The 24573-nt window shown below is 38.2% G+C and overlaps 1 protein-coding gene across 1 annotated transcript in view; it reads left to right on the forward strand.

The window, feature by feature from the left end:
• LOC124298782 (ornithine decarboxylase-like) overlaps positions 1-22574 on the forward strand; it is an 89312-nt gene extending 66738 nt beyond the window's left edge. The window contains exons 4-8 of the mRNA XM_046751265.1: positions 3542-3717; positions 9946-10246; positions 19927-20166; positions 21704-21910; positions 22414-22574. Of these exons, the coding sequence (XP_046607221.1) occupies positions 3542-3717; positions 9946-10246; positions 19927-20166; positions 21704-21910; positions 22414-22443 (954 nt within the window). The 3' untranslated portion in view covers positions 22444-22574. The remainder of the gene's footprint in view (positions 1-3541; positions 3718-9945; positions 10247-19926; positions 20167-21703; positions 21911-22413) is intronic.
• The last annotated feature ends 1999 nt before the right edge of the window (positions 22575-24573 follow it).

Here is a 24573-nt window from a genome sequence, read left to right on the forward strand (position 1 = left end):
TTGCTACTACTATTAAAAATTTTCTAATGATTATCAGAGTTCTTTCGCAAATTTTCAATGATGTTCGATTAAATAAATGAAGGGAACCTAATACTCAAATTGAAAATTCAAGTAATATTAGATTTATTAAAATGATTTCTGTATTTCATGTTAGTGCGGTTCGAAACAAAGAAAATCTAATCGGAAGCGTAGAAACCAGGAACGTAGATCACATCCTATGACACAAGTTGAAAATCAACTTTCTCAAAATGCGACTTAACGTCACAATTAGCTTCAAGGACAATCATGTTTTAGAGTAATGTCAGAAAATGATTACGAGGATATTGACTTATCGGATTCAAGATTGTGTCCCTTCTTCCATCAAAATAAATTAATATCTAATTTATAACGAAGTTTATGAAGATTTTTTTCCAAATAATGTAATCCGATACAATATCTTCTTTATAGTTCTCCGAACATCACCTTGTAACAAGGATATTTGGAAGGAGTCCCTTTGTTGCAGGAACCATTATAAAATTCTTCGTTTTCAATTCGTGCTACCGAATAACTTCTGCGTTTCAGGTTCCATTTCCAAGCTCAAAATGAGATTTTTTTTGCTCCAGACAATGCTAACATGAAATGCAGAAATAATTGCGGTAAATGGAAATTCACAAGCTTTCAGTCTTAGCGTAGGACCCTATAAAGAGTGTAAAATTGAATTTGGTTTTAAGTTATCGTGCAACTAGCTAGCCTGATGACACCGTCAACTAAGATTAAATTTAAAGACATTTTTAACTGAAGTTATTTAACAATTCTAGATTTAGATTGATTCAGTTTGCCTAGCAAAATTCAACCCTACAATCTAATTGAGGACTTGAAAAACTATTTATCTGAATTTAATGCCAAAGAGAGTAAAAGTGAGCTTCAAAATAAGATACCAAATTAAATGGTACAAAGTTTGAAAAACAATGCTGGTCAATAATAATGCTTGAATTGCAATGGTGCACAGAATCATTCCTCGGTACAACGAATTGGCGGCAACGGTTAAGTAACAAACTTATCGCTATTGGCTCGATCAAAGTAAAATGATGGGATATTCAGCCATTATCATCTGTAGTATATCCCGCTCTTCAATTTTGCCTCAACTAATGTTAAGAAGGTGGCGATGGCCTGATGAAATTCACTCTGGCACCTAATGTCTGACGGAACAACCAGGTTCCATGGTTATAATGATTGCACCGCTCGAGAATCCAGGATCCTTGCCACCTAAGCGTTTTGACCATCAGGTAAGGCATAATTTTCCTCGTGTTAATCAAAGTTTAAACTTCGAGCCTGCTGAAAAAAAACTAATTTTATCATTGAATCCATGTTAAAATATTGTAATAGTCAAGGATCACGTAATTAGAAATTTACCTACATGCTTCCATGCCTGACAAATTTAGTCCCGCTTTGACAATGAATTATTTCGTACCTGAAAATATTAAAAGCTATTATTATCAGACAGGATCTTTTGGTATTTTTTGATACAACTAATTTCCAATAAAATGCACAAAACATAAATCGTCAATGAGACGCATTTTTAATTTTATGTAAATACAGAATCTGTTCACAATAAACTTTGTTTTTACTTACCTACCTCTGTTTGTCCAGACTCCCACTTGTTAAAGATATTTCACATTGAATTTCAGATTTCTTCTTTCAATAAATAACACCCAATTTCTGTATCATTTGATATTTGCTTTTCCGTTAAATTCTTTATTGCGTCGGTTGAATATCTTCCGATATCGACCGCGGTATTGCTGAACGATACTGTTCTTTTTAAACAATTCACGTTACGTAAAAATAAACAGCAGCATAACCTCAATCCACGGCTTTACGCGCGAGAGATTTACAGCTTTAGTTTCATTTTGTGTACGTTGGCGCTCTGCTCAGCAGACGAAAACATCGCCGCACGGCGATTTCACCGACCAATGAGATTGAATTATTTGGTGCATGCGCATTGTATGTATAGTTTCAAGAGATTGTCCCGGTATAGTTCACTACCTCTGGTCTGAGAGTTAAATGTGTGCGTATGTTTGTACGTGAGTGTTGTGTCCCTGCGTGTTACGAAGTTCTGCCGCAACTTGTACATATACTGCTGCCGAGTACAGGGTATGCATGCTGTATAATAAATACATATAGTAGCATTAATGTATCGATACAACGTACTCAAACAGCAACCTAACCATAAACTTTTAATGTTTTGACTTTAAAGTTTTCTTGTACTTCTATGCATTGATACGTGTATTTTTACGTACAACGCTTTTATTGAAGTAATGTAAATAATCCGAATAATTACAGATATATGTTTGTTTCTCTTATCATTTTGGAGGACGCGTTCATTTACCCTCTTTTTCTATTCGATATGTATCATAATTATCGTTCGTAAGGAGTAAACTCCGGTCGTGCGTCGGAGCTGACACACACACTTCTTTTTTACTTAATTTTTTCGTCAAAGTATGGTTCACCTATGTTCCTCATTTTATTGATAAGAATAAGGGCGCTATATGTAAATTATAATTCGTTATTCCATAACAATTGTCCGTTTTTCCGAAATATGGTACAGGGTATTAGGTCGAAAAATAATAGGAAATAACAAATGTATAATAGCGAGTAGTTTGATTTTTATGTTTATTGTTACATTATTACAATTTAAGAAAATCCGGTGTATTCCTCGGGGTGATACTTATCATAAAAACATTCGTAACATAAAAATTCTGCACACCATGAGCAACGCACAAAGGCACTTTTGCTGCAGTCTTATTTCATGTTGTCTTATATTACAAGTAGACGCGACGTAATTGAAATATACGCCTTGTTCATAATCAATTGCAAGCGCTAGCATGTGAGAAAATGATTCGGTATGCATGGTTTGTCGTAATATTATCACCAGATAGCGAGAAATGTGATTGTGAGAAAAGTGCCTTCGTGCGTTGCTCGTGGTGTACAGAATTTTTATGTTTTGAATATTTTTTTAATAATTACCACCCCGAGAAATACACCGGATTTTCTTAAATTGTAATAATGTAACAATAAACATAAAAATTAAACTACTCGCTATTATACATTTGTTATTTCCTGTTATTTTTCAACCTAATACTCTGTACCATATTTCGGAAAATTGCTATGGAATGACGAATTATAATTTAAATATAGCCCCTTTATATTTATCAATAAAATAAGGAACATTCGTGAAGCATACTTTAACGGAAAAATAAAGAAACAAAAATTCGTCCGGACTTGAAAATGAGGCGCAAAAAATCGACGTCGGAACGCTAGCAATTGTGCCACTACTGACCTGCTTGACCCATTACTTCTTCCGAAACGGTCGAGTGATTTTCGATAAGCCGAAATAAGTCTTCGTTTATTTTTATTACTTTTTCATTCTGCGAAGTCTCGTGCAAATCCGTGGGTTATGGCTGGCAAGTTCTCTCCGTAAGTATTAGGCTCACTGGTATATCATAGCAGATCTTGTGTGAGCTCGATGCGAGGCAAGATGATATAAAAACCAAATGTGTTTCAGTACGAGATCGAGCAAGTACTATCGAGTGGGGTACCGAGGGAACGTGTAATTTTCTCTAGTGCCGTAAAACTGCATTCACACATAAGATTTGCGCGGAAAGTCGGAGTGGACATACTCACGGTTGACTGCAATGAATTTGAAATGGACAAAATCAAGAGCATATTTCCGGAGGCGAAGTGAGTATATTCGTAAAATATAAGGCGAATAATTGTTCTCCCGTAGTACATTCCGATGTTCATTTATTATAGTTACAAGCCACTTTCGCTTTATTTTTATGCAATGTTCTTAGTTTTTGACTTATACCTTTTTGATCCCATTACACATACAATTATTATTTATTTATGTAATGTGTAATTAAAAAACTTTTAGTAGAAAATCAAATTTGTAACCGGTGATCAATTAATATTCTATCACAAGCTGCTTTTGTGATGGGAGAATCAAAGAAGAAAAAAAATGAACTCGAGTTATCTTTATAATGAGTAACTGAAGAAACTTCAATTATTGATAGCTTTTATGACTTGAAACCAAACGTCAGTTCATTTGATAGAATAAATGAAAAGTATGAGAATAAAATAGTACAATTTTCTTTCAATTGAATTTTTTTCATGTACATAAATAAATTACAAAAGTGTTTGGGAATTGAAATTTTTAAAGTAGTACTTACGATATAAATTCATAATTCAATTTTTCATGGAGTGGAAATATTAGGCTGGGAAGAATAAAAGGGGATAAAAGGAATGCAAATACCTTGGAGGGGAACTTTGGGTACATAGAACAGCATGGGGATATATTGTCAGGGAAGAGATGAAGAGAGATAAGATTGGAGTCAACACAGGCAGAAGGGCGATGCATTTGGAAAAGAGGATAATGTTAAAATAGGAGTTCTTATCAAGAAAACGGTGAAGCATTTTTAAGCATTTCTTCAGTTTACTTTTTACATTTTCCTTAGTGAGTTAGTCATTCGTAAAAATCAACAGATTGTCGACGTACACTGCCAAAAACAGCATCTTCACGCCCGATGTTTTATAATATTGTAACAACGGGGAAAAGTACGAATGGACTAAGAGAATCAATGGGTTCTCTGTGTGAATTAAGCGTACGCCGAGCCAAAGGTGTCTCACGAAACGAGGATTATTTGAGAAAGAAAGTGGATATATTTTGACACGAAGTTCTCTTTTTAAAGTCCAGAGACTGAATGTTTTTACAATAATATTTGTTGACGCAGCAACCCTATTCATTTTATGATATATGAAAGCTTACAGTTTAAGATGGCTACTAGATCATTAGAAAGACGATAACATGGGTGATTGATGATTTCACCCTTTATAACAATATATACACGGGTCTACTCTGGATTGTTTTAGCCCTGCTCTCTTCAATTCTGCATCTAGCTTAAGGGAGCTTTCCAGTGTGACAGCCCGAAAAATCGCTGTTTTTCGCGATTTTTTTTTTTAAAGAAAAAATAATCTAATCGGTCTGGTTTTTTTTTTGTATATTAATTGGGTATTGAAGAATACTAAACAATTTTTTAAAGATCGATTTATTTATTAATTAATATCTATAAAAATGATGAAACAATTGTTGCAGAAAATGCACTCGGATGTGGTGTCCACGTTGGGGGTCACAATTTTGATCTGAAACAAAAAACACAAAAAGATTATTAATCGGTATATAATTGGCTTTCGTGCTATGGAGGCTTTTTTCTTTTTTTTTTTTTTTTGCAAAAATGGCGCCGGTTTGAACAAAAAGTATCGATTTTAGCATTTTTTTTTGGCAGTTTTTTTTACAAAAAAATAGGAAGATGTCAAAAAAAAAAAAAAAGCTTCCATAGCACGATAAACAATGACGTTAAGAATATTGTGTAAAAAATTCAACTCGATAGCTTTAAAACTCTGCCCTCCAAGTTGGACACCGTTTTGAAAAATGCTGTTTCGAGATAAACGCGTCCAAAGTTTCAAGTGAGGAAATTTTAGGTAAATCGTTCACTTACGGTCAATCAGCGATGCCAGGTCCGTACAATATCCCTTCTGCTTCTTCGAAAAGATCGTGCTCAATGGATTGTTCAGTCCGACGAGCTGTCCTCGCCTCTTTGCTATCCAGGGACGCCTGGCGGTTTGCTTGGATGATGCGCGCATTCTTGTACTTAGCGGCGAAATGTGCGGCGCTCGGCCCTATCGTGCATCCCATCGTCTTCAAAATTTTAAAAATTGGGTCGTAACCTTCATTGAAGGTGCACACAGCACACTGCGTAGCGATTTCTACTATCTGCTTGCCGCAGAATACGTGCTTTGGGGCTAGTTGCCACACACAGTGATTGATTGATTTTCAAGAATTTAGCACGCCATCCGCTTTTTTTTTGAAAATTGAGTGCGACAAAAAATAAGTCGCGCGACTAATTTACGGCTAATTAACGGCAAATTATGCAATAGTCCGAATTCACATTTTCGACAATTGGCGAGCCAAGTTCATGTACGTGCAGGTAGGAACGAGACAATAGAAATAACAGTGGCACGAGCAGACGGCCGACGCGGCAGCTGTAGCGCTCCGTTGCCTTCTTCCAAAAAATGTTGTACAGTAACCGAAATAATCTGAATTTCGGCATGAAAATTTCAGGGAATATTCGGAAGAGTGTATACTATTCGATAAAGCAAAAAAAAAAAAATCGATTTTTTGAAAATTTCACACTGGAAAGCTCCCTTAATATTCCATTACCGACTTGCTTGCTTTAAGCCGTATATGGCCTTTCTCAAACGCCATACTTTGTTCCCATTGTAGAATTCCTTCGATGGAACTATGTGTACTTCTTCGTGGAGATCCCCTTGTGGAAACGCGGTTACAGCATTCATCTTTTCAATATCCGAGTCATGTTTTGCTACCGGAGCCATCAGATATCTTATTGAACTATATCCAACTACAGGTGCGAAAGTCTCCTCGTAATCCACACCTTTTCTTTGGGCGCATCCCTTGATCAGGAGCCTGGCCTTGTGTCGTAGTACATCACCTTTATCGTCTGTTTTGGTTTTAAACACCCATTTACTGCTAATAGGTTTTCTATTCGGGGGTAAATCTATAAATTCGTAACTGTTATTTTCTTTCAAGGACTGATATTCTTCTGCCATGGCCTTTTGCCAATGTCGAGCTTCATGACTATTCAGAGCTTGTTCAACTGTCAAGGCATCACTTGCTTCATTTGCTTGAGATAAGTATAATACGTAGTCGTCCATTTCGGGAGGCTTTCGCTGTGTCCCCACCTATGTTTAGTGGTTCTGCTTCTATTGACAAGTTCTCTGCGGTAGAGTCTTCTGTCGTATGATATTCTGCGAAATCTTCCGAGGCAGACGCGGATTCATAATCGGACTCAGTCGCCGCTTCATTAGTTTCACTTACTTCTTTGTCCTCTTGGTCTGAAGTATAAGTGGTTTTGGTATGGTTTGATTTTCGGTGAGCGACGTTTTATGAGTAGGTGCTAGTTTTTCTACGAAGACAACATTTCTGCTCTTTACCAATTTGTTTGAATACAGTCGAATGAATCGATTACCTTTGGTTTCCTCACAGTAACCGACAGAAATCAGCTTTTACGACTTAGCGTCCCACTTGCGTCGTTTTTGTTTTGGTACGTAGACCATGGCCTTGCAACCGAAAATTCTCAAATGCTTGAAATCAGGTTTGACTCCTGACCACACCTTTTCCGGAATTTTTTTCAGGTTCTGTAATCCTTTAGTTGGCGATCGATTGATGTATGCTGCTGTTGAAACTGCTTCAGCCCAAAACTGAGGCTTCAATCCAGCATCGAATATCATGCTTTTTGCCCTCTCTACTATGGTCCGATTCATTCCCTCTGCTGCCCCATTCTGTTCTGGGGTATAGGGGTTTGCGGCTTGATGTTGGATTCCAGCCTTCTGCAATAACCTAAGTAACTCATTATTGCAATATTCTTTGCCATTATCAGTTCTTATGGTTTTTATCCTTTTTTTGTGAAGGGTATTTTATCCTTTTTCTAGTCTGATTTTCTACAAGATTTTTGAAATTTGCAAATGTTTGTGCTACTTCAGTCTTATTTTCTAGGAAATATACATACAGCTTACGTGAAAAATCGTTAATCAATGTGAAAAAATATTTGGTTCCACCTAAGGATTTGGTTTCCATAGGGTCACATAAATCCGAATGCACCAGTTACAATATCTCAGTTGTACATGTTTCAAAATCGGAAAAACCTAGTCTGCTTTGTTTACCTTTCAGACATGCAGTGCAGGTGTGGTTGTCTTTGCTGTCGTTTTAATCAACTCCTGTAACGTAGCCATTCTTCAATTTTTTAAGATCATTGAAATTGATGTGCCCCAGTCTGCGATGCCTCAAATTGTTACCTTCGCTAATATAAGCCATTAGACCAAGGCTTTTATGCACATTCAGTTTAAACATGTCGTCCACCAACATTGCAGCTGCCACTAGGTTCGCTGCGTCAAATTTTCTACAGTCTTTTGCATTGAACTCCACGTGGTCGCCTTTCTGTACGATTCGTCTTACGGAAAACAAGTTAATAGATAGATTCCGTACATGTAAAATATCTTTGACTTCTATTGATTTGACATTTCCACACAGGCTTAATTGAACTTCAACGGTACCTTTTTTAGTTACTTGCATTTTAGACTCATTAGCTATGACAATCTCGTTAATTTGAGTGTCACCTGTGCTCTTCAACCAGTCCCCTCGCATAGTCATGTGTATCGACGCTCCTGAATCTACAATCCAGTCCTCGGAGTTCGCTTTGCCAGTTGAGAATCCCGCGCATAACTCCGCTACCGACTTCTTCGATTTGTTATTCACTTGTTTGATTTCCTACTTTCTTGTTTTCGACTACCTTGTCGTTTTTTTGAGGACAGTCTGCTGTTTTGTGTCCGTGTCGATTGCACCCAAAACAATGCGGTCCCTTTTTCTAAGTATATTTTTTCTTAACATTTTTACTGTAAAAGGCACTCTCGGTGGTTGAAAAGGTTGATTTAATGTCTTGCAAAAGTTTTGTTCTTATAGCATCTCCTGTGATATTGGTGCCGAAGCTCTCTATGCCCATGATCTTTGGTTTATATTCATCCGGTAAACCTGCTAATAAAAACGTGCCAATCCACTCATCACTGACCTCAAATCTTATCCCGGTCAATTTGTGAGCAGTACTCACTACTTGATTGACATATTCTGCTACGATTTCACAGCTTTCAAGACGAGACGTTACCAGTGTCCTTGGTAATTTTACTCTTCTTGTGAGCCCGGAGTCCGCAAATGCTGCTTTCAATTTATCCCACACTTTTTTGGCCATCGTCGCATTTTGAATATGTACACAGTTTACTGGTTCAATCAAAATGATTTTTGACTTTGCTTTCATGATTTTCTTAGCGTCAGTTTCTTCCCCTGTGACGCATTCTTATAGTTCTTCATGTTGCAAGTATGTTTGAACCGTGAACTGCCATGTGTTATAACTTTCACGTCCCGATAGTTTTTCTATCGATGCACTGAAGCTTGCTGACGCCATCTTGAATATCCGAAATTAGCTTGGTTTAGAGAACTTGTCCTTTGTGCTTTCGCTCCATCACAATTCTCACAATTACAATACCACTCTGGGCCTGGACCCGTAACCTGTTGGAGGTTGGATGTAACCTGCATTAAGTATAAGCAGAATTGCGGGGAAATAAACAGAAACGACGATGCTCAAAGGCCTAGTTGGAACTAGTTAGGTATTCTTAAATCTAACAACAACGCGTAGTTTACGAGTATTTCAACTTTTCAAACGTCAAATATTATTTATTTTGACAACGTCGAATATCATTCGTTTTTACAATGTTTGGGATGGCCGCAGTGGAATACAATGCTCAACCTGAATATAAGTTGTAACTCCGATTGCCTGAATCAGGCGCACAGCCGTTCCGCGTCTAGGAAAACTCACGGTATACATGACTACGAAGTTAGCGGGACGTGCCAAAAGTGTTTGCGGATCACGCCACGTCGTAGGGAAACAAGGCGTGCTCTAAACGGAGATGTGCAGTAGCAAAGTCACCTGATCCCCATATGACGTCACGACGAAAATTCTGTTTCTGTCGAAAAAAGTACAACATAACCGTTGTAACCAATTATTTAACATTTGAATATTATTCCCGCATCAAATAAGATTCGATGGACGTAAGAATGAATGGCTGTTTCATAGCTTTTAAAAATGGTGCTCAAAATAACGCCATGTGGGGGTACGTTCTCATTGGCCGAAGTAATGCGCAAGAACACACCTTACTTCCTTACACCGTGACTCACGCTGCAAATTTCACACTGATCTGATATCGCACATTTTCCGCACTTGTAGCATAATATACTATTCTTACTTCACGCCTGCTGACTAACATTTCTTTTTCATAATTTGACAGAATTCTCATTAACTTCGGATGCGATTCGACAACGGAGGTAAGAAGAATTGGAGTGAAACAAGGTTGCGATCCTGTCAATGAAGTACCGAAGATATTGAGAAAGGCTAAGGAACTTGGAATTAGCGTGGTTGGATTTAGTTTCAACGTGGGTAATCAGTATGCAAAGCCGTCCGCCTATACCCGCGGATTAAGGATGGCATTGGGCATGATTGATTTCGCCAAGTCACTGGGACTAGAGGGGATTAAGCTGATAAACATCGGGGAGGCCTTTGTCGGCGAAAATGGTAGTTCAATCAACCAGGTGGGTAAATATGCATAGGGGAAAGTCCCCCCAGTGACGGACACCTAAGGTTATTCGTTAATAAAATCGTTATTTAAGTAAAAACATGATTATTTTTATTTTTGTTATAATCTTTAGAATATGTTTAACAATATAGGAACTTTTGGAATTAGTATATAACGTTAAACTAAGAATGAAATACAATTTTATTTAGTAACAAAAACTAGGGTGTCAAAGAAGTGTCCCCTAGTACCGGACACTAATAGTACGGATGGAAAAAATGTCTTAAAATTTAATGAATTTTGCAGTGGTCACATATATATTTGTCAAAGCACTCAGGGATGTCTGCGCACATCTAATGCACCCATTCCTTGGAATTGCAGCACTGAATCCAATCCTCATCGTTCTCTTCAAGGCATACAAGGCACATGGTTTTTCTTTGCATTGCTTCGCGTGTTTCAATTGAAGAATCGCCAACAAACTCTACAGTTGTCTTACGTTTTTTCGGTTTCGCAGCAAGTTTATTGTCAATAGACTTTCTTCTGTTTGTACTTGTGTTTGCCTTTGACATTTTGACGTTTTCTTTTTCTTCGAGCATGGTCTTGTACGGCGACGAAGTCAAAATCGCACTTTTCTCAGCCTTCCTGCGTCGTGAAGAAGTCCAGTCAAGGCTTAAAAATACATTCGCCTCCACTTCTCATAATCTTCACGCAATCGCACAAGGTACTTTTTGGTACTTCATATTTCACTGCAGCTTCTCTACCTGTCATGTTGCCACTCAAGACTCTTTGAACTGCCTTCTTCATAGTTCCTTCGGACCATTTTTCTCTTTCGAGTATTTTTGATTGGTTAGCCATGGTAGAATAACACTAAAACACTTCAGATCAAGTTTTGTATATATAGTCAAATTCAGAGAAAAAATTGGGTGTCCGGTACTGGGGGACAAATCGGGTGTCCGATATTAGGGAGCCGCAATGCACAGCTAAATAATGAAATATGTGCTTGTTTGCAAATATATCAACTTTTATTGACCATTATCTGAAAGAATACATACCAACAAACATCCCAGACCAAAAATAAAAGAACAAAATCATGCGTTGTTTAAAATCAATAAACGCGAAACTTAGGCGTGACGTAAATTTATGCCAGCTCAAATGTTCAACTGTCTTTTGGCGACACACGGGCGCTCACTGCCACGTGCAGCGCATCCACATCGCTACGTCCATTGTGCAGGTTCCAACCACACAAGAAAACTGTTGATACTTCGTTTACTTTGGGATATACGACGTGTGTCCGGTACTAGGTGCCGTCCGGCGTTACGGGACTTCCCCCTACGCATACGATGTGAAGTATACCTTATAACCTGTAAAAATGATTTATTCTGTCTTGTAACGTATGACACAAGCAACTACGGATCACCGCTGCATGCATCATATTTACGGAAAGGTAATTGCTATAATTGTAGAATGTATTTCGTGTTATGTTACATTGCACTGTATTCCACGTTAGAAATTTCGGAAGTTTATCAGGTTGTACATCTATACTTAATACATAAAATTCTTTGTATGTATGTTTGTGGAGATTTAACTTAAAATCTATTTGCCGGATCTTCATGAAACTTTTTTAAAAATGTTCTTTATGGCTCCAGAAGTGCTATAGGTTATGTTACATACAACTTTTTATGCAAAATTTTGAGTCAATAATTGATTAAAATGTTATAAGTTCTCACTACTTGAGCTATGGCTGAGACCCACCGTTGACCGACCACTTCGATTGCCCATAGCGAGGTAAGGTTATTAGTAGGGGGGAATATGGCATAAGTGGGAGAAGCGGAGCTGGATCTGTAATGCTGCTGATCGCGCGACCATCCTATGCAGATCTCTGGGAGAATTCATAAATTACGTGTTCGGGTTTGGAGAAGGCGGGCAGGTTGTTGTCAGATTATGACGAAAAATAATTGGACGTAGGGCGGGGTTAGAAATTCCGCCGTCATATACAAAAAGTCATATTCCTTCTGGTAACCGTGGGAGTCAAGGGTTAGTCGTGGGGGGACGGGGGGGGGGGGGGGGGGCATTTTTTTCGTGTGATTTGAAGGGGCGGCCTTTGAATCTGATAGAAGATGGCAAAAGAGGGAGGAGGGGGTCAAAAACCTTCAAGATTCGATAATTCTCTTCTGTGAGTGCTATATTTTTTCTTTATGAGAATCTTCCGAGTAATTCAATTTTAACTAATAAGAAACCAATTATAACCCGGGTAACGTCGGGTATTGCTAGTTTTTAATACAGAGGTAAATTCTAATGGATGAGTTTTTCATATCAAGTCTTGCTACAATAATGGTTTGATCGAATCAGATCGATCTCTTAGATTTGATTTCTTTTTTCATATGTTATAGTAGATTAAAAACTGAACGACGCGTATTTTTTTTTCACCTGCCAATAAACACTTTAAGGGGGTGTAACCACCTTCCAAAGTAAGGCATATCAAGGGGCAATCTGGCAGTTTTTTCTATTTGAGAAAATTACATTTCACATTCCTGAACAGAACACTGGGGGAGCATGTCGGGAAAGACGATGTTTTCGGAGCAAATGTCCGGAAAGATGATGTTTGCGGATGGCGCTTGTCGTCCTTTCGTTTTTTTTTTTTTTTATTTAGGTCGTAGTTTCTACTTTCCATCTTTCTTTAACTGCAACTATGTTTCTCCTCCTCCATATCATATCTTCTTCTCCATTGATATTGAGTATTTTATGAAATCTCACTTCGTTTTCTCATTTTTTTTTTGTTGAGTTCCATTCATGCATGGTTTGGTGGTTCATGTTTTCTTCTTTAACTTTTTTTTTGCTGATTGGGTTGCCCTTCCCAGTGGTTCGTCACTTTTATGGTCTGCCTGTTGCTTCCATCCTTTGTAGCCATATCTTTCAGCAACTTCGTCGTCAGGCACGCGGTTACCTGGTAGCCAATTTACCGAGTTCATGTCTGTTTGTATTGTTTCATATCGCATAATTGTTGGCATATTCTATTCGGCCAATTTTGTGCCGCATACCGGCCAAATTTGGTATGTTCATCGTTATCAACAATTGTTTATTTACCGACTATTTCCAGATCTCTTCTAGGCATCTTGGCAATAGGGGAGAGAGGGGGGGGGGGGGCAGTAGGAGTCAAAGGATGTTAGGTGTATAGTCGAAGCTTCTTCATAGGCGAAGTTGCCTCGTAGTTTTGAATTGAACCTTTTTTACTAGTGTGAAGGATAGAGGTTGAGGTTTTCTTGAATAAAAAACTCTCGCGTTTGAGCCATCGAATTATGAATGTTTATTGGCTCTTGTGGGAAAAGCCTTGCGGCATAAAAACCCACGATGTATGAACGTGTATTTGTAAACGTATAAAAGCATGTGTCGCACACGTGAATGTGTCGATTGTGTATATGAATGTGTATATGCCGGTTACAACCCGTTTGGCTCATGCCACCGCGATCTCGAGTGCGTTTCGTACTGCGATTTTTGGTTTATTCGATTCGATCGAATTTCGTATGATTTGCGTTTGCCTTACTCTGAGGAGTGAACGTATATGAGAGTATGATTGGTGTTGGTAGTACACCAAGAGCGCTCGGGCTCGTTGTATGATGAAGGGGTGCAAGACCCTTGGTATGTGTGTACGGGCACTCGGTCCCGTGTAGAATGAGAGACACTCGGGCCGTACTCATCTACCTTACTCCGTAGAGCGAACGTATACGAGAGGATATTTGGGCCTCTCGTCTTTTGGTCGTGGTACGAGAGAACGCACGGCGTCACTCACGATCGTCACTAGACGGATGACTTAACTTGACTGTTTTAAAAAATGCGTGATGCGCGCTCGCCTCCTCATCTACGCGAGATTTGGCATCCCTGCGGAGACGAATCGTTCGAGCGCAGCTCGCACGGAGATCGCAATGACACCCCGGGCACAAAACGACGCTCAGGCACAGAACATTAGGGAAGAGATGTGGGAATATTAATTTTTAAGATTCAAGATAATTAATTGTTTGTGACTGTTGGGATTTGTGCTCTGTGTCGGAATTAATTATGAGCGGGATAGTATTGTGAACGGAGAGATTAATCAGCACACACGTTGAGTTTTAGCGAGTACGGAGGAGGAGATATATTTATAGAGAGAGCCAACGGCCCAATACAAAAGTCACTAGGTCTAACCTAGTTAGTCATTACTAGTTAGATGTTCTCCATTTCAACATCCCCACTATATACTTTTACTTGAGACCCATTTGACAATTACAAAAATTTTGCTTACTACTAAACAATTGTTTTGTTAAAATGTCTGCTGTCATTTTTTCAGTGCCAACGTGATCTAGTTTTATATATTTTTGAGATAACTTTTGACGGACGAAATGATGCCTAACATCTATATGTTTTGATCTAGCATGATATCCATCTGTCTGAGCTAAGTTAATTGCACTTTTATTGTCACAATAAATTGTGATTGCTTTGATTTGATTATTTGGCCAAAGTTCTTCTTTAAATTGCTTTAGCCACATCGCTTCCTGTGTTGCTGAGCTGAGTGCCATATACTCCGCTTCAGTAGTGGACAGAGCGACGGTATGTTGTCGCTTGCAATTCCAGGATATTGCAGCTCCTTGTAGTATAAACACGTACCCAGTGCAGGAGCGTCTTTCGTCGGTATCGCTAGCCCAATCAGCGTCACAATATCCAATCAAGTCTGTGTTTGCTTTAGCTGAGAATTCTAATCTCATCTTTGAGGTTCCTTTCAAGTAACGTAAAATCCTTTTAACGGCAGACCAGTGAGCTTTTCCTGGATTATTGTTAAATTTGCTCACCGTGTTGATTGCATAGGATAAATCTGGCCTCGTTCCTTGAGCGACGTACAGGATGCTTCCTATTGCTTCTTGATACGGTATTCGGCTCATTTCCTCAATTTCTTCATTATTCTTCGGTGACATATCCTTTGTCAGTTTTTGATTTGGGTCAGTTGGTGTCACTGCAGGTTTGCAGTCAGCCATGTTAAACTTTGCCAGAGTTTCCTTGATATATTTTTCTTGATCCAGGTAAATTTTACCTGCTTGTCGATCACGTGTGATTCGCAGTCCAACACAATGATGTGCTTCTCCCATTTCCTTCATCTTGAAACATTTCTTCAATTTATTCTTCAAATTTTCCTTGGTGACTTGGTCATTTGTAAAAATTAACAGATCATCGACGTATACTGCCAAAAACAGCATTTTTTCGTCCAATGTTTTATGATATATACACGGGTCTACTTTGGATTGTTGTAATCCGGCTTTCTTCAATTCTGTGTCCAATTTGATGTTCCATTGCCGACTTGCTTGCTTTAAGCCGTATATGGCCTTTTTTAAGCGCCATACTTTATCTCCGGTGTAAAATTCCTTTGGCGGAACCATGTAAACTTCCTCATGAAGATCCCCTTGTAAAAACGCGGTTACAGCATCCATTTGTTCTATTTCCAAATCATGTTTCGCTGCCAGAGCCATCAGATATCTTATTGAGCTATACCTGACGACAGGTGCGAAGGTTTCTTCGTAGTCTATACCCCTTTTTTGAGCACATCCTTTGATCACTAGACGGGCCTTGTGTCGTAGAACATTGCCTTTGTCATCTGTTTTGGTTTTGAACACCCATTTACTATTAATAGGTTTTCTATTCGGAGGTAAATCTGTAAGTTCCCAGGTGTCGTTTTCAATCAAAGACCGATATTCTTCTTGCATGGCCCTTTTCCAGTGTTGACCTTCATGCCCATTCAGAGCTTCTTCTACTGTCAAGGGATCAATTGCTTCATTTGCTTGTGACAGGTATAGTACGTAGTCATCCATTTTTGGTGGCTTTCGCTGTCGTTGTGGTCTCTTCAAATCCCCACCGATATCTGATCGTGTAGTTTCTATTGAGAGCAAGTTTTCTGCCGTAGGTTCGTCTGTTGTAGAGTCTTCCGTTGCAAAATCTTCTGTAGTAGAATCTTCTGTTCTAGGATCTTCCGATGCAGATGCTGATTCATAATCAAACTCAGTCCCCACTTCATCAGCTTCACTCTCTTCTTCTCTGTCCTCTTGATCTGAAGACTCAAGCATAAGTGGTAATGGAGTAGTTTGATTTTCAGTGAACGTCATTGTGCGGGTTGGTGTTGGGTTTTCTATGAAGGTGACGTTTCGACTTTTTACAAGTTTGTTAGAGTTCGGTCGAATGAATCGATAACCCTTGGTTCCCTCACAGTAACCAACAAAGATCAGCTCTTCTGACTTAGCATCCCACTTACGACGTTTTTGTTTAGGTACATGTACCATAGCCTTACAACCAAAGATTCTCAAATGTTTTAGATTAGGTTTGTTTCCTGACCATACCTCTTCCGGAGTTTTTCGTAGATCCTGTAGTCCCCTGGTTGGCGATCGATTGATGATATATGCTGCCGTTGAAACTGCTTCAGCCCAGAACTGAGTTTCCAATCCAGCGTCGAATATCATGCATCTCGCCCTCTCTACTATGGTCCGATTCTTTCTCTCTGCTACCCCATTCTGTTCCGGAGTGTAAGGGTTTGTGGTTTGGTGTTGGATTCCAGCCTTCTGCAATAAGCTAAGTAGCTCATTGTTACAATACTCTTTACCATTATCAGTTCTTAAAGTTTTTATCCTTTTTCCAGTTTGATTTTCAACAAGATTTTTAAAGTTTGCGAATGTTTGTGCTACCTGAGTCTTGCTTTTTAGGAAATATACGTAGAGCCTACGTGAAAAATCGTCGATCAACGTGAGAAAGTATTTGGCTCCAGCGAACGATTCAGTTTCCATAGGCCCACATAAATCCGAATGTACCAACTCCAATATTTGTGTCGCACGTGTTTCAGAGTCTGTAAAAGGTAGTTTGCTTTGTTTACCTTTTAAACATGTGATGCAGGTGCGGTTGTCTTTGTTGTTATTGAAATCAACTCCTGTAACAAAACCATTTTTCATTTTGTTAAGATCATTGAAGTTGATATGACCCAGCCTTCGATGCCACAGATCGTTGTCTCCGCTGACAGAAGCCATTAGACCAAGGCTTTTATGTACATCCAGCTTGTACATGTTGTCCACCAACGTTGCAGTTGCTACTAAGTCCGCTCCGTCAAGTATTCGACAGCCCCTTGCGTCGAACTCCACCTGATAGCCTTTCTGTACGATTCGACTTACAGACAATAAGTTAGTAGACAGGTTCGGTACATGTAGAACTTCTTTGATCTCTATTGTTTCAACATCTCCGTTCAGGCTTAATTGAACTTCAACATTACCTTTCTCAGTTACTTGCAGTTTAGAGTCATTTGCTATGGCGATTTCCTTAATCTGCGAGTCGCCTGTGCTCTTAAACCAATCTCCTCGCATAGTCATGTGCATGGACGCACCTGAATCGACAAACCAATCCTCGGGGTTAGCTTTGCCAGTTGAAAATCCAGCGCATAGGCCAACTTGTGATTTCTTCGATTTGTTATCCACTTGTTTACCTTCTGTTTTCTTGTTTTCGACTTGCTTGTCATTCTTTTGAGGGCACTCAGTGGATTTGTGCCCATATCGATTACACCCGAAACAACGCGGTCCCTTCTTTTGAGTATTTTTTTTTTTGAAATTCTTACTGTAGAAGGCACTTTCAGTGGTCGAGTTGGTTGATTTCACATCTTGCAATAGTTTTGTTTTGATAGCATCTCCTGTGATCCTGGTGCCGGAGCTTTCTATGCCCATGATCATTGGTTTATATTCATCCGGTAAACCCGCTAATAAAAACGTGCCAATCCACTCATCACTAACCTCGAATCCAACGCCAGTCAATTTGTGAGCAGTACTGACTACTTGATTCACGTATTCTTCCACGGTTTCACAGTTTTCAAGACGACACGTTACTAGTGTCCGTAGTAATCCTACTCTTCTTGTCAGTCCAGAGTCCTCGAATGCCGCTTTCAATTTATCCCACACTTCTTTGGCTGTCGTCGCGTTTTGAATATGTACGTAGTTTACAGGTTCGATCATCAAAATGATTTTTGACTTTGCTTTCATAATTTTCTTTGCATCAGTCTCTTCACCTGTTACACATTCCCATAATTCTTCGTGTTGCAGATATGTCTGAACCGCGAACTGCCATGTGTTATAATTGTCGCGTCCCGACAACTTTTCTATCGATGCACCGAAGCTTGCTGACGCCATCTTGGACGCGTGGAAATTAGGTTATCTTAGATTATTCTCTTTCACTTTCTGCTTTCACTCTATCACAACTAATATACTCTGCACTGGGCCCATAACCTGTTGGGATTTGTGCTCTGTGTCGGAATTAATTATGAGCGGGATAGTATTGTGAACGGAGAGATTAATCAGCACACACGTTGAGTTTTAGCGAGTACGGAGGAGGAGATATATTTATAGAGAGAGCCAACGGCCCAATACAAAAGTCACTAGGTCTAACCTAGTTAGTCATTACTAGTTAGATGTTCTCCATTTCAACAGTGACTACTTGAATTTTTATAATATTAAGTGTATCATCTTAAGTGGTTACTTTTAATTCAGAAAATAGTTTATTTTAACTAGTGTTACCAATAACTTCACATCATTAAACGAAGCAAAGAGGTATAGACTCTTAATATGAATAATTTAGGTACAAGATTGGATGTTATGACGTTTCGTGAGGACTGTTTGGTTATTGGCAACAAAAGACAGACGGTGAAAACCCTCATACTGTTATACACGTACTATATTTAAAAAGTTCCTCAACAGTTTTCAGAAATTCCAGAATCTTCTCAATCCCATGCTGTTTATTTGTGGTATTATTTAAAACGCTCTTGTTGCTCTTTAATGACAGACTACAGATAGGCATGTTTGGTTTTTATGCATGCAATAAATTCAAGATATCTATGAAATCATAGCTTTATTCCAGCAAAAGAATTGATGCATTGCTAAATAAACTCTCTTCAAGTTGAAAATTGAGTGAAGACCTGTCATTGCTTATTACAGTGTGAGAAAATGTCGTTTTAGAAGATTGGCCACAGAATTTTAGGAAAAAAATTTAAATTGATTTTAACAGAGGCATTTTACAAATAGCTTAATGTTTAAATTTTTTCATATAAAACATAAAACAGAAAAGACCTGTTTAAATCTATTTGAAATGAAAAATGAAATATGTAATTTTGCATTTAAATTGCATATTTAACATAAGACTATCTTAAACGTTATCTAGCCCTGCTGTTACGTATGTATAGGGACCGAGCGTGAGTACGAGTAGCGCCGCGAGTAGCCAAAATTGTCCCTATCGACGGGACTTGCGTTAACTTTGACAAATATTCTGGCGGTTATTTGTCATCATTTTTTCGAAAGAACAAATATGTTTACCGAAAAAATGCCTTCTTGCGGTGTAAGAAAAGTGACGGTTAGTTGTTGCGCTATCGGTTGCTACAATAGTCTCAGAAATACCGAGTAAACCGTTATTAACTATCCCTATGCGATAGGACGATTCAAAACGATTGATTAATTTCATGCCATGGCGTAACCACGGAAGTTTATGATTGGCTAAGTCATTGGCGCAGACAGGGGAAAATGCCCGTCGGTTGGGACAAATAGAATCGATTTGGCGCTGCCGTGAATTTTGCGCACGATCTCTATATCCAGTCGATAACGTGACGCGGGACGAAGCATCTCCACGGTATAAGGTGACATTTTATTATTTTTCAATTCTCCTCAGTTTGCCTTGGCAATCAACGAGGTGCTCGATGAAATTGATCCATCGATAAAAATAATTAGCGAAACTGGAAGATATTACGTCCACTCAGCCCTAACCCTCGCAAGTTTGGTTTACGGGAAACGAACTGTAAAGGAAAAAAGTGGCACGAGATACATGTACTACATGAACGACGGTACTTACGGATCCTTTGGCGAAATTATGATGAATATCAATACGAGAATACCTCGTCCTCTAAATAAGGTGAGTCAGAATGGGTTTGTCCGTGGTTTGTTCTTCAACATTATGTAGTACTCCTACCTTTACCAACCGAGCAAACTCACCCTTCTCCTCTGGTAATTAATAAACCAATGAACGGACAGGGTACAAATTTCGACGGTGCGTCGCTCTTTTTAGTGGAACTTTGGAAAGTTACTTATGTTCCGAAAATCGTCAAAAAATTGCATGTGTCTTTGATACGTGATACGAGTTTGCCTAGCGTTCCTTTATTTTCGTCTAGCGACCTGAATATTGCATGAAAACAGTCTCACGATGGTAAATTTTACTCCTCGTTCTTTCCGGGATTGCACAAAGTATCTCGCCTATGCGCCTTTTGACCCCTGAAATGCGGGAAATGTGGGAACAGTAATATGTGTCAAAAAACATTCAAAATTTGGGTCTTTTCCGTTCTATTGTTTATTTATTATAGGAAGAAATGGAGTGAGTTTGCTCGGTCGGTAAAGGTAAGAGACATAACCTTAACCCTTCCAGTCATGCAGTTTTCATCTGCACCGATTTCGATGAAAATTGGTACCCGAGGGTTTTCGGGGTTGCTGATTACGAATCTGGCATTAGATTTTCAAAATTCAAAATGGCGGATCCGATATGGTGGACGTCAAGTTTTATATCTTATATCTTTCTGCTCAATATTTTGGCCTGAATTTAGTCACTTGGGGGATTTTGGATTGGCTGATCACGAATCTGAAGTCATAACTTCGTAATTTCTAAATCCAAGATGGCAAATGCCATCTTATCTTTCTTTGTCTATATTCGTGTCTCTCTCTTGGCCCTACCCGGAACTAACGACGAGGACGTGGAGAGCATCTAGTTCCACTTTTTGCTTGTTTTTTTTCCTGTTTTTTTTTTGTTGCCTTATTCTGTTTTTTGTGTTTTTTCTTTTATTTTCCGTGTTTTTTTTTTCATTTTTTAGTGTTTTTTTATTGTTTTTTTTTCGACTTGTTTTTTTTTCAATATCCCTATTATGACGCACGCACGCACATATATATATATATACCGATGATAATAATGAGGAACCACGGATTTTAATTATCTCAAATTTCATCTCAAATGAACTGAAATATTTATTCCTAATGTATATTCGAAGGAATATTCCTGATAAAGTAGGATATCACGTGATTGAAATTTTTATTGTCACATTGCCCAATTGGATCGACTATAGCGGATCCACCATTTTGAATTTTCAAAATCTGACCTCATATTCGTGATGAGCGAGTCAAAAAGCCCCTAGATACGCATTTTTAGAGGCCTTGGTTCAATACTAGAGCTCTGAGGTGATTTTTTAAAAGGTGGGACCGTAGCGGTCCCACTATGACTGAAAGGGTTAAATGCGTGGCAAAAGGTAAAAAACTTACGTTTTGGGCCGCATTTACCTGTCATGTAACAGTCGATTCTGCACCAAGTGAATTAGCGTTTTCAATACGCAATATCGTAGCAGAACGATATACCTGATACGGTAAAAAATAATACCTTCATTTGTTTAATTGAAAATTTCGGTTTTCAGCCGCTGAACGAAAAGACCTATCCATCCTCGTTTTGGGGTCCAACATGCGATACCTACGATTGCGTCGTGCGTGATTGCGAATTCCCGGAATTGAAAATTGGCGATTGGCTGGTGTGGCCCAATATGGGCGCCTATACGGTGTCTTTTGCTGTAAACTTCAACGGCTTTCACCGACCTGCAGTATTTTCAATTACCCGAAAAGATATGGTAAGATACTAAGTCCCTCGGTTGACGCAATCTTTGGCATGACCCCTCAGTTCTATGATCGTTCAATTAAAATAAAATACCAATCAGATCAGTTCATCAATCAAAAGGTAATCGGAACTTGTCCTAATTCTGTGACTATTGTATGACTTCTGCAAAGCTCGATTCAACTTCAAAGAATCGCCGTTAAAGTTATCAACTTGTACGCGTGTGTGGAGGTCGTCTAAAAAAAACATAATTTTCAAAAGAGTTTTATTTACTTAACAATACGATCACCATACACATAATAAAACTTTTTGATTTCAAAATTGGTCAACGTTACCAGCTACTCTTTCCGCTTGCTGCACTATTTCATCAATCTTTAATATTTTTGGCGACTAAAGGGTACAACTAATGACAATGTATTGAAAATCGTACAAGTATAAACTGTTAAGAAACGAATCGTCACTCAATATATTGTAAGCTCTCCAGGAGCTGTTGATATTATTCAATTTGCATGGTTGCAGGAATTCATTGTTAACCAAGCTTGCTGTTGAAAGATGCCTGATATGCTCGACGGAAAAAAGAAGCATGGAGTTCTCTTTTCGTTCACACAACATTTGTTACATATTTCACAAGTATGTTAAAAAATAAACAGAGTAAAATAAATAAAAAATTCACAGTTAAATATGTGCACACTCGAAACATACTGTAAAACCTAATTGGAAGAAAATGCTTCAATGCTACGATATAATTCCATGAAATCCTCGGCAAACTTATTGTAACCATAAGGTCAAGAATTTGGATTTGCAATGCTAATCGACCGTAGCCTTGACCTTATTGAAAGTTCCATACCTCGTGAGACTGTCTTACACTAATCTGTAATTATTATGGTTCATTAGTAAGATTTCATTCAGAACTGCTGAATTCATGGGGATGCATTTTTGCATCATTTGCTTGGAAAGTTCAATTTTTGAGACCTCTGGAACGTGCGTAAAGTTTAATCGGTGCGGTAAGACGACATTGGCGCATACGAAATTTTCAATAGCTCATTTTTACGCATTGTGTCATTGAGTGTATAGTTAGTACCTAACACATGCGGGTGGGCGATATCTATCAATACGTGTAGTCGGATTTTATTCCAGAAATTGAGAAAATGTTTTTTTTACTAATGAGGGTTCCTCCGAACTCAGATTTTATGTCGAAATCACCAGATAAATTACAGTAATCGAGTCCTTTGGTTCTGCCTACATTACTAATATATGTTGTCGTCTTTTTCAAAAAATTCTTTTCTGATTCGAAATTCTAGATCGAACCATGTCACTTTTTTATCAAAATCTTCAATAATATTCATATTGGCTGTAATCTCTGCTTTGGCATTTCCAAAAATCCCTACAATACATCGGATCTAGGCTTATGTAGGTACATTTATGTCCGTTGGCAGTAAGATCGTAAATCTGGTATTTATTTTTGAAAATAGGGTTAAGAGCTTTGGTGTTAAAGCATGTAAGGTTATTAGCGAGTCCGAAGAAAGGACACATTTATCGCAGTTGCGATTGGTTATTGCTTATGACATCTTATTATATAGTTGTTACAATCCAGTTGATAAATACGACGGCGCCCTCTCTGAAGCCTGCCCTTACCAAGGTGCAGTTACCATAAGATAGCCTTACGCACTTTTACCATACTTCTTAGATTGATACAGACATACACGGTTACCAACATAACGTGCAATACCCTTGTATCCACTTGTATCGATAGTTCTCTCACGCCATATTGCCCGTTATTTCACGCATTATATTTATATATATTTTTTTTTTATTTATATTATATTTTTACGCAGGAAAATTCGTAGTATTTGGGTACAGAAATGAAATCATCTTTCATAAAAAGTCGTAGACATTCGTTCTTTTTCGTTGATCCGTGTAGTTTTCTGCAAGATTCTACGAAACAAAATCGAATCTGCGTCGAATATGCAACTTACGTAATTTTTCGTAGATAGTCGTAAATATTCATAACTGTTCGTTAATCTGCGTAGTTTCCTACGAAATTCTACGAAAAAAAATTAATCCATTTCTAATATTCAATTTTTATTATTTTCCGTGGGAAGTCATAGATTTTCGTAATATTTTACAGAAAATTGTACTTTTCTGCGAAAAATACGACGACTTTTGACGATTATCTACCATCTTTTAAGCTTTTTTGCAATTTTCTACGATTATTTACGATTTTCGACAACCGGAAAATTTTCGCAGTTTGACGTAGAAATTATTTACGCCAGGTTTATCTCAATTAGATAAATCTTATAAGAAAAAAAAACTAATCTGAAAATACGATGATCTACGAAAAATTATCAACTTTCATAGAAATTATGACCACAGGATTACAGAGAAGTAAAACAAAACTACGATAAATTACGCAAAAGTACGATAATCTACCTACTATGGTTTGGTACAAATATCAACACCAAAAAGTTAAAGAAATCACGCCAGTCTACGGTAATCTACGAAAAATTAAATTTTTTAGGAAAATGCACAATAATCTACACAAAAAATATGCATTACTACGGAAAATTAACTCCAACGGCTTAGAGCAGATTACAAAAATGTACGAACATCTATGAAAAAGTACAATAATCTACGGAAAAATTCTATGCCAAAACTACGCACTTGTCCAAATTTCTCGAT

The sequence above is a fragment of the Neodiprion virginianus genome, chromosome 2 (genome assembly GCF_021901495.1).
Source record: "Neodiprion virginianus isolate iyNeoVirg1 chromosome 2, iyNeoVirg1.1, whole genome shotgun sequence".
Lineage (NCBI taxonomy): Eukaryota > Metazoa > Arthropoda > Insecta > Hymenoptera > Diprionidae > Neodiprion > Neodiprion virginianus.